The following is a 12,243-nucleotide window of genomic DNA, read 5'->3' as shown; positions in this document are numbered from 1 at the left end:
TACCTTACATTGTTCCTTTTTATTCACCACTCACTTTACTGAGTGTTATTTTCAGATGTCCATGTAGATGTGCAGACACTAACTGTCAAAATGTACAAATATTGAAATCAGAAAGAAAATAGTGAATTGTCTTAAAACATATTACCAAATTTCCAGTCTTTATGATTTAGTTATCACTGAGAAATTGACAACTTTTTCCATGACAGTATTTTACCTAAGAGGAACTTTCTGTGCAGACAAAGACATATATTTTCATTGAAGAACTATAAATTACTCTAATATTAATTATATATATTTTTTTTTAATCTGGTAATCTGAGCCTCTTGTTCATTGCATTCCTGCTCAATCTCCATTTGCTACACATCAGTGACACCCTATCATCTCTCTCTATCACTCACTGTCTCCCCACCTACCCCTTGTCCTAGTCACACAACTGCGCTACTCATGTAAAAAAAGGTCAGTAAGTGGATACTCACTATGAGGAGAGCAGACAGTTAGAGAAATCTTCATAGGCGCAGGAGTGGCTGTCATCATCATCATCATCATCGTTTAACGTCCGCTTTCCATGCTAGCATGGGTTGGATGATGTGTGGTAAGTAATTTGCTTATCAACCACATGGTTCCGGGTTCAGTCCCACTGTGTGGCACCTTGGGCAAGTGTCTTCTACTATAGCCTCTGGCCGACCAAAGCCTTGTGAGTGGATTTGGTAGACAGAAACTGAAAGAAGCCCATCATATATATGTATATATATATGTATATATATATATATATATATATATATATATATATGGAAAAACAAGTCAAGATAGAAAATGCTAAAATAATTTTATAAAGAACATTTCAGTACCGGTTTCAGTCATTGAGACTTTTTCAACCGTAACAATTAAATAACTAAATTTAGAAAAATTAAAAGAAAAATTTTTTAAAGGAATATTTGTATAGTGTTCAAATAGAAGTGGCATTTTCCTTGTTTCTGCCTGTCTCTGTCTCTCTTGTTTACTCTAGTGGGTTGTGAATTCTTGGTAGCGAAGAAGAAAACGAAGAATTTGGGAGTGCCATGATTGTAGTATTTTGAATTGTCAGTGGCTGCTAGCAGTTGCTGTTCAATTCATGAGAATATTTCTTTTGAATGTTTTGTTTATAGAATTTGCAAAGGTGTTATTCTAAAAAGCATTAGTGATAAAATCAGGAAGGAGAAGAAGAAGAAGAAGAAAGAGAAGGGAGAATAAGAATGAGTGAAATGTTAAATGACTTAAAGTTGGCACATTATGGATTATAGCAGTGATTGGGGCTGTTTTTTAATGGATTCTTAGGAATTTAATATTTGCATGTGTATTTGTGTTATTCTAAGGCAGTGGGGCCTGTATTTTGTAATAAAGAGAGTTTCTTTACTAATTCGTTGGCTCCAGGTTGTATCGTCCCTGAATTGGTAGAGGGGAAAAATCCTAAAGCTTGGATTTTTGTTGTTAACACAAATGTCTATGTGTTGGCTGAATGCTATTTTTCTGTTTTGGGGAATTTTTATCTGGGTTCTGTGCAGGGCCATTCTTTTACGTAGACTATATATATATAGATAGATATAGATATAGATATACATATATATGTATGTGTGTGTATATGTTTGTGTGTCTATGTTCCCCACCCACCCAACATCGTTTGACAACCAATGTTGGTGTGTTTACATACCCGTAACTTAGTGGTTCGGCAAAAGAGACCGATAGAATAAGTATTAGACTTACAAAGAATAAGTCCTGGGGTCGATTTGCTTAACTAAAGGCGGTGCTCCAGCATGGCTGCAGTCAAATGACTAAAACAAGAGCAAAAAACAAAGAGTGGAAGAACTATCAAGCAAGTATTTCAGCCCATTAGTTCTTGACACTCTAAGGAAGCCAGGCTCACTGAGGTCATGATTCTTAGGTGTCCTCCTGCTGTTTTTTTGAAATGCCACTTCCAATAAAGACTTGACTTAGAACCTTCAGGTGATCTTATTTCCATGAACTGTTATGTGTATTGCTCAGTCGCAATAGAGTTTGCATTGTGGCTCACAATAGATCACTCCAAACGCAATTCTTCTACCATATTCCTTATCATCCTCTCTCTCTCCTTCTCTTTCTCTCCTTCTCTCTCTCATTCTCTCTCTCCCTCACTCTCTCTTTCTCTCCTATTATGATGTCTATGTAATAACAGATTACATCAGATATATTCTTATATCCACCTTTCAGTACTCCCTCTCTACCAAATTACTCCTTATTGACATCATCTTTCTTTCTCTTCTCTACTCACATCCATGGCTACTACTTGTTCTCTCTCTCTCTCTCCCTCTATCTATCTATCTATCCATCTCTCTCTCTCTCACACACACACACAGACACTCACCTGTTATTAGTGCCTCTCTTTCCTTACTCCCTTCAGCACACTACCTCTGCTACCACCGTTTCACCCTTACACCCTCACTTCCCTCACCCACTCGTCCCAAGAGCCATATCCCCCAACCACACTTTTACCTTCTTCACCATCTCCCAACTAGTTTGTTTTCTGTCGTGCCCCATCAAACTCTTGTCTATAATTACTTCTGACTTTTTTGTTTTCTTAGCATGATTTGAACATATCTGTCTTTATTTTTATCAGTGCAATCGCAGCTGAATATGTCTTTCTGTTAATACAAAAATCAAGTTGTAATATAATTGCTATATTGTTTGTTATTTATATTTTGTTCTCTTTTTTAATATATTCCCACATGCATTAATAATGTTTTGCCAGTTACATATCTACAATTTTTATCTAGTGAAGTAAGTTTGAATATATTCAAATATTTAGCACTTGCCACTGTTTTTGTTAGTAGTAATTGATAAACTGTCAAAACTTGTATATCCTTTTGTTCAGATTTCTTCTTTTATCATTTTTTTTTCCTACGAAAGCAATATCCTCCAATTTTCAACACTGGCACAGATGTGGTTTCATAGTTGAGAATTTAGTTTCACAATTGCATGTGTTCAATCCCACTGCAAAGCATCATTATTGAAGCATCTTCTACCATACTCCTCTGTTGAACAAAACCTTTTACACTGATGGAAAATGTGCTGAAGCCCATTGGAGGGACTATTTTTCTTCTTAATGGTCACCAGATTTAATGCCATCTCCCTGCATTTGAATGTCTTTTACAGTGTCTAATGCAGTCATGGGCAAACTACTACATGCAGCCCATAGGACTTTCTGACTTGCTCGTCTAACAAAAAATTACTTTGAATTTATTTGTAGTACAACATAACTGATGAAGCATCATATCACATGCAGCCCACGTCTCAAGAAGTTTGCTTATGCCTAGTCTAACATATTGTAACCATCTCGACTAAGACTGATTTGAAGGTTCCTCCTTTCCTTTCATCTTGAAAACATTAAGTCAAAAAAGAAGAAAAGAAGTTGTGATCTCTAACAACAACTCTTTCTTGCTATGGGAGTTTACCTGTCATGGGTAGACAGCATACAAATGTAGTTGTTGGAAAAAATCTTGGTCAATTAATGATTCTCTTGTCTTTGTGTATTTCAAATCCATGTTTTCCTCATTAAGACACCAGATATTTACCCACTCTCTTAGCTAATGTCATATCATAAGAAATAAATAATTGACTGATACCACATATTTATTGAATTATCACTGGTAGTTTAAAATATTTTTAATTTTGTATTATGTATGACACTATGAATTAAATAATGCACCTTGTCAGTGCATGTACTGTTATGCAAATTAGACTGACCAGTTTAACTGAATCCTAGTTTCTACACACTATAAACAACTATTAGCCATTAATATCTCAGAAGACAAGAGATGTGTGTCCTTTTCTCTGATAAAGATCTAATATTAGAAACTAGCAATTTTTTCTGCTCACAACAAAAAACCTTATTTATTTTTTTCAGTAAGGCTAAAGTTTGATAGTTATATAAAAAGAAAATGTTTCATTAAATACAAACTGTGTTCATGTTTTATCTTTAGTTAGTTTATATTTTTAGTATTTTCTTATTAGTTTTTTTTACAGTTGGTTTGGAACAATAAATTTCCTAAATTCATATTCAATGTTTCCAGACCTTCACAGTCTTATTCTCGCAAATTGAATATATTTGGCATCTATTTTGTTTCTTTATACACTAGTTGAATTCCCGCAGACTTCCTGCCAAATCATGTTTATCCATTAGCTCCATACATCAGCAGTCATGTGTTGATTTGCTTGCTGCTGTCAAATTTTTGACTTTCAGGTTTTTATGTCAGTAGCCACACATTAACTTTTTGGTGTGTATGTTTGCATGTTGATTTCAGCATTGTATTACAATATGCATATGGCTTCCACAATTAATGCTCTATATCTGTGGGGAATTTTATTGACTGTATTCTCCTCTAGTATTTAGAGTACACATGTATTCTTTAGAATTTTCCTATCTAATTTTGTTTCGTGGTGTGTGTTATTATAATGTTTTGCTCCATATTTTACATGCAAGGTGAGCCTATGAGGGTGTATTGTATTAGTATCTTTTATCTTTTATTTGTTTCAGTCATTAGACTGCGGTCATGCTGGGGCACTGCCTTGAAGAATTTTTAGTTGAGCGAATTGACCCCAGCACTGGTTGTCAAGTGGTAGTGGGGATACAAGCACGTAAACACACACACACGCACACACACACATGACAGGCTTTCACCAGCCTGAGGCTATACCAGAAGACACTTGTATAAAGTGTCAGTGGGACTGGCATCGACCACACTAGAATGGTGCTTTCTACATGCCACCGGCATGAGTACCAGTCAGGTGGTACTGGCATTGGCCACGACTAATTTCGCTTGACTGAACTGATCTTCTCAAGTACAGTATATTGCCCAATAATTGAAGGGTATTCTTAAATGGGCTGGTTATGTAACACTGGCATAAGCCACGGTTATGGTCTCACTTGGCTTGCTGGATTTTTTCAAGCACAGCATTTCTCCAAAGGTCTCGGTTGCTTTTCATTGCCTCCATGAGGCCCAACGTTCAAAGGTCATGCTTCATCACCTCATCGCAGATCTTCCTGTGTCTACTACTTCCACAGGTTCCCCCCACAGCTGTCCTCATCCATACGCAACACATGACCATACCAGCACAGTCATCTTTCTTGCACACCACATCTGATGCTTCTTGCATCCAACTTTTCTCTCTCAGCACCTACGCTATGTTGTGTACGTAGACTGCCATTATACATCCAGCGGAGCATACTAGCTTCATTTCTTGCAAGCTTACACATCTCCTTAGCAGTCACAGCCCATGTTTGACTGCCATGTAGCATGGCAGTTCGCACACATGCATTATACACTCTACCTTTCACTCTGAGTGAAAGGCTCTTTGTTAGCAGCAGAGGTAGGAACTCTCTGAACTTTGCCCAGGCTATTCTTATTCTAGCAGCTATGCTCTCAGAGCATCCACCCCCAGTACTGACTTGGTCACCTAGGTAACAGAAGCTATCAACTACTTCTAGTTTTTCCCCCCTGGTATGTAATGGAAGCTGTTTTCTGCACATTTTCAGTATTTATTGCCCCTGTGCATCTGCCACACACAAAATCTATTTTCCCAGATAGCCTTCTTTTGATATTGCTGCACCTCTCATGTGTCCATAGCTTACACCAGGCATGTCTTATTTCTGGTAACTAGTTTTGTATTTATATATATATATATATATAGCGCGGAAAACGGACGTTAAACGATGATGATGATGATATATATATATTACGATCATGATGAACTAAAACCTGCTGTGTAACCATAGTGTTTCTCAGGGAATCTAAAGTTATATGTCTATTAGGAAAAAAAAAGGTGTATCTTATGTCTCAAATTATTTATAGATATTGTGTCTATGAATTAATAAATTATTCTCTGTTGAATTTTTTTTTTTTTTGCAGGCTTTAGATTTTGCAATTCAGATAGTTTCAGCAGCCATTTGTTGTTGGACATCATCTATAGCCAGCACAATATCTGGTCAACATCCAGCATTTATGGTGGATTTGGTCGAAAAACATCAAGATGGTATAAAAATGCAGGAAATCTCTCTCTCTTTAAAGCATCAACCCAATTATTGGCTCCAGTTGTTGCCAACTTGTGTCACTTGTTTAACTCAAGAACCTTGGAAAGCAGTACTTAACATGGCAAGTTTCCATATTTATATATTTTCACTGTTGTAATTAGCTGCTATTAGCTTGACATTATTAGAACTCTTAGGATAATATTTATTGCTTGAGTTATAATTAATGGAAAATAGTTTTCTTACCTTCTAAATTAATCACTTAGAATTATCACTTGAAATTAAATTGATAATTTGCTGAAGTCTTTGTAAGGATACTATGAATTATATATTTTTAAATAATGTCTTTTATATAAGTAAACTTTCTGCGTATCATTTATGGCTGAATGGTTAGTGTTCACTTCACAATCATGTAGTCTCAGGTTCAATCCCATTGCATGGCATGTTATGCAAATGTGTTTCTCTATAACCTCAGGTCAACCCAAACTTTGAGAGTGAAATTGAGCAGATGGAAACTGTATGGAATGCCATTGGATGGATTGTATCTGTAATTCAAATTTTTCAACTTTGTCACACACACTGTGTCCTATTTGATTTCATGTGAGGAATACTCAGCCGCTTGCGTGCTAATTCTACGAGTCTGGTATTTCAATTGATTGATCTATTGAACACTCATGATTGGAAATTCTAACCAAGATTTATTTATATTTGGGTTTGCCACTGAACTCCTTATCAATAGTTAAGGTTCAAATTATCCTCATCACTAAGACCACCACCATCATTTTTACCACCACAAACCACTACCATAACAACAACCACTATCACCACCACCACTGTTAGCATCATCATCATCACCTTTGCTTTTAATCTTTTCTGGGTCAATGAAATAAGTACATGTCAAGCACTGGGGTTCATGTCATCAACTAGCTCACTTTCGCAGAGTTTCAGACCTTTTACTTTTGCATAAAGGACTATATTATTATTTTCTTTTTATCACAGGTTTTGTTGGAATTCCTGGAGTCTTGCATGTGTAGCAGGCTTGCTACCTGCAGCCTATGGTACCATGCTATCCATTTTTTTCAACTATCTGGTACTTTCCTGATTATTCTTATAATTGGCACTATCTTCATCTTCATTTTCTTTAGCTGGGCTATTTTGTACTTAAGAGGGTTATATTTATCTATTTTTTCACCTTCCTTCTTGACTATTCATGGGTCAAAAGGGCACAAAACATCAACTAGCACCTGATCGGTTTGGATTGGGAAATTCTAGAGGATTTTGCTAGTCTCCAACACTGTCACTCTCTGCAGTTTGTACTTATTCCATGTCTTGCCTCTCTCTTTCTCTCTTGCCCCCACTTTTTCCACAGTTTCCAATGCAGCACTTTCACTATGTGGTCATGTCACCACAACATGATGAGGTTTGGGGCAAGTCCAGGGCATTCGTTCATCATATAGGCAATGGTTTCATCCACTCTGTTACAGATGCAGCACAGCAGAAACATCATTATTCTGTAGTCTTATTTTTATCACATACTTTCACTGCACTACTGACCACAGCTCTGTATGCTTTGGGTATGTGCTGTGGTTTGTTGTGATGCTCTTATTGTTACTGTATTGAAGGTGTTTTACATAGGTTGTGTGTGGTGCCTAGTATTACTATTTTCTGTATGTTATATACACTTGTTAGTCTTGGTGTTTTTTGCTATGTATTTGTCTGAATATTTTTTTTATCATATCTAATGCACCAACTATGATAGGAATTGTTTCTGTTTCTAGACTCTACATTCAAGTTACCTCTATTTCCTGTTCTTTGTATTTTGAAAGTTCTTCCGTTTCTTTTAGAGAAACGTTGTCAACTGCTGGTATTGATACATCAGTTAGAAAGCATTTTTTATTGATCTCTGACAACTATATCCAGCCTATTGACCTTAATTTTTCTATCTGTGTGTATTAGCATATCTCATAGTATGGTTGCTTTCTCATTTTCTGTGACGTTTTCTAGCATGTACCTATACCATCTATTTTCTGTTGTTATTCCATAGTGTTGGTATAACTTCCAGTATATATAGATCCCAACTCTGTTGTGTCTGTGAATATATTCCTTCTTAGCCAGGACTGGGCAGCCAGAGACAATATGATTTTCTATTTCTTCTCCATCACCAAATATTCTGAAGTTATTTGTATTTCTTTTTATTACATGTTTTTAGTAATTTTTGGTGGGGAGGCTTTGACTTTGTACTACAATTAAAAATCCTTCAGTCTCTGCTTTGAGTCCTGATCTTCTCAACCATTGTTGGGATTTGGCTTTATCTATTTCTTTTCTGTTTAGTTTAACCCAGTATTTGCCATGAAGGGGCTTTTCTTGCCATTGTCTTATCATGATCCATTGCTGTTCCAGTTTTAGTTTGGATTTCATTTGTTTTACAGCTTTTGTTGTTTCTTCTATTTCTTCCTAGTTGTTAGATACTATGATTTCTTTTTTGTATTTGTCAGCTTCCTTAAAGACTGAAAACAGTTTTTTGTTTTGTTCGTGTTTTGTGGTTATTTATATTAACTTTCCTTGCTTCTGAAGCAGGTATTTTTGTAGTCCTATGGTGGTTATTTTATCATAGTTTTCTAACTGTATAAGGCCTCTACCACCTTCCATGTCAGATTTTGGGTGATGTATCCTAAATCCTGTCATTATTTTTCTTGTTTTCCTGTCTATTTTGATTAGTTCATTTAGAACCCAGTTAAGAATATTGTTGCTGTAACTTATTACAGGGACAGCTAGAGTTTTGATACCTATTATCTTGTTTTTCACATTGAGCTCTGTTTTCGATATTAAGCTAACTTGTCTATAGTATTCTTTTCTTATCTTCTATTTCATTTGTGTGCATTGTATTGTATCTGGTTCGTTGATTCCTATGCATTTGTATGTCTGGCTTTGGTCTAATTCTCTTATTTCATTTGCTTTATCTCGTGTGATGTTGCTACTCTTAACTAGTTTTCCTCTTTTAAAAGTTGCTTTGGCACATTTTTCTAAACCAAATTTTATGTTTATTTCTTTAGTAAATCCATGTACTGTCAGAATCATTAGTGCACTGGACAAAATACTTAGCAGTTTTTCGCTCATCGTTACATCCTGAATTAAAGTTCTACCAAGGTCAAGGTTAGCCAGTCTTAAATTCCTGTTATAGCCTGGAGGACTATGATAAACAAGAGGGAGCTGAGAACTGATCCTTGGTGAACTCCTACATGTACACTAACTGCAACACTTTGTTATGATTCAACCATTTTTATTGTTATTCTACTCATTCAACATTATTTACCTAAAATTATTCCACTGTATGTGTACAATCAATATTATTATTCTTAAATTGCAGAATTATTACTACTACCATCACTGTTACCAATATAAAATGTTCATTTTTGTACTGGCCTTAGATTTCTATCACAACACCATATTTTGAAACATGCTATCCCTGTTTCATTTCATTTGTGAAAGTTTACCTCCTATAGTTGATTTTAGATAACTCACTGATCCTATATTTGTCCATTGTACTGCTTACCACATGCTTATAGTTGTTATTACATCACTAAGTTCTCAAATGTTCACTGCCATATATCATTGTCATTAAACTTTGTATTCTAGACATTGTACAATAATTGATTCTTTACCTATACTAATTATGTCTTTTAAGTAATATAACTTAATCTGTTGTCTCCTGTAGGCCAGTAGTGTGATTCATTGTCTTCAGTATGTGGCTGCCTTTGTTAATAGTTGCTTAAGGTGTATAGTATTGATTTTTAGTTGGAGTAAAATTCTGTTATAGTTCATGTTTACAAAAAACTAAACTTCTATCATCTCTCTCTTTCTTACTGTCTCACTTTCTTCGTGCACACACACACATATGTGAGAAGCATAGTTATTTTCCCAATGGTGTTGAACACTCTAGAACACTAGTAAATGACTTTGTATTGATCTTACCCACTTTCAACCATTTTTACTGGAGGCAACATCACTTTTGTATTTCAAAATTTTACTGCTTCTAGATTGATTACATCATGAGAGCCAAATTATTTGTTTAGAGAACCCACTATGTCCAACTTAGTTTCTTTTATAATAGCTTCAATGACAAGATTACAGAGTATATGACTGTATATTGATGGATATTTGCTTAAAACCAAAGCTTCTTATTGAATATTAACTCTGACATTAATTTTAAACCCTTCCTTTACATAATCTGAACATTGTAAACCTTTTAGTTATCCATAGATTTTTCACTAAACTAGAATATAAGAACTTTCCAGAAAAAGATTTGGGATTTTTATGTTTAACAGTGAAGAAACATTTTGAATTTTGAATTAGAATTAAACATTTTGGACTTTTACTTGGATGTCAACTTTTAGTGTTAGTGTCTGGCATTAGAACACAAAATTATTTCATTAGCGATGGTGTGGCCTCACCTAAAATTTGCATCACTGGTCTGGAACCCCTATCTTGCCCAGGATATTAATCATCTGGAAACCATTCAGTGACGTGCAATTAAGAGAATACCCGCCATCAGGCATTTGCCATATTCTGAACGCCTTACTTCCCTGGGTATGGATACATTGAAACTCCAACATCTGGCAGCTGACTTGGCAGACACCCATAAAATTATTAACCATGGCAGACACCCATAAAATTATTAACAATAACTCTGAGCACCTTTTCAAACTCCACCTGTCTAGCACCTGTGAACATGTTTACAGAGTCAGAAAACAGCACAGCTCCCATGGCTTTCAGAAACATTTCTTCACGCTAAGAGTTGCTGAAGTATGGAACAAACTGCTGGCATCAGTTGTTTGTTGTCAGAGCACTGCATCCTTCAAAACTTCCATGCTTCCTGAGATTTGCCAACACTACACCTGATTTTCACCCCTCCATCCACACACAAGCATATATCTGACTCATACACTGTTCACTTTCCAGACATTTGTACATTACTGCATATGCTTTACACACACTTTTGACAAGTTGTAGTGCACCTGAGCACTGTATACAATAATTTCCTCATTATTATTATTATTATTATTATTATTATTATTATTATTATTATTATAAAGTGATGCTTATAACCTGAAGCTTTAACAGTGCAGCAGAAATAGTAAACCTTAGAGTAAAATATAGGTGGTCTACTTTAGCTACCCCTATACTATTTAGTTATTCTTTGATCTGTATATTGTCTCTTAGTTATAGAACTGTAATATTGTAAAACATGGATCAGGTTATCTAATACTCTTAACTAGAAAATGTAGATTTATTGCATACAATGTTTTTTCGGATTATTTTAGCATTAAAATTAACCTACCTAAACCATTTTTAGAATGTAGAGTAAAATAAAATAAATTGTAAAAGAATATCACTGCAAATCAGACTAACATTTACTTTATTATCACCATCAGTAACAACATTATCATCATAATTACTATATTAATCAGGGAGTCATCTCCAAATCACATACATCATCATTGTCATTATCAAATTTTCATCTTATTTTCTTAGATTATTTAACCCTTTCATTACCAACCCGGCTGAAACCGGCTCTGGCTTTGTAATACAAATGTCTTCTTTTCATAAGTTTTGAATTAAAATCTTCCACCAAACCTTAGTCACAATTTATGTTCCTAACACTGGCTTAATGATAATGAAGTTATTTTACTAAATTCTTTGTTATAGTTAAAGTAATTGAAAGAAACACAGAGCATCTCAAAATAAATACAGCAACGAAAGGGTTAAGCAGCATCCTTTCACATTCATCATCATCATCATCATCATCATCATCATCATTTAATGTCCACTGTCCATGCTGGCACAAACTAGATGGTTTAACTGGAACTGACAAGCCAGAGAGCTGCACCAGGTTCCAGGCTGATTTGGCATGATTTCTATGGCTGGTTGCCCTTCTTAATGCCAACCACTCTAGGAGTGTAGTAAGTGCTTTTATATGCCATCAGCATGGGCACCATTTACATGACACCAGCAACAACAACAACCACAATTACAATGCAGGGTTGTCATTGACATGGCACTGACAACGGTCATGATAATTCACAAGTGCCTTTTATACCGTACTGGCAACAACCACAACTATGATTCATGGGTACCATTTATATGGCAGCATCAACAAATATAACTACAAAACTACAATTCACAAGTACCATTTACATCACATCCAA

General features: G+C 35.3%; 1 protein-coding gene across 1 annotated transcript in view; it reads left to right on the top strand.

The window, feature by feature from the left end:
• The window catches only part of LOC115210881 (focadhesin), a 321,641-nt gene that overhangs the window by 299,866 nt on the left and 9,532 nt on the right, over nt 1-12,243 (top strand). Inside the window, exon 37 of the mRNA XM_029779651.2 lies at nt 5,919-6,161. Within this exon, the coding sequence (XP_029635511.1) occupies nt 5,919-6,161 (243 nt within the window). The remainder of the gene's footprint in view (nt 1-5,918; nt 6,162-12,243) is intronic.

Source organism: Octopus sinensis, linkage group LG4, assembly GCF_006345805.1.
Source record: "Octopus sinensis linkage group LG4, ASM634580v1, whole genome shotgun sequence".
In the NCBI taxonomy this organism is placed as follows: Eukaryota; Metazoa; Mollusca; class Cephalopoda; order Octopoda; family Octopodidae; genus Octopus; species Octopus sinensis.
This window is presented reverse-complemented; position numbering and strand designations above follow the sequence as displayed.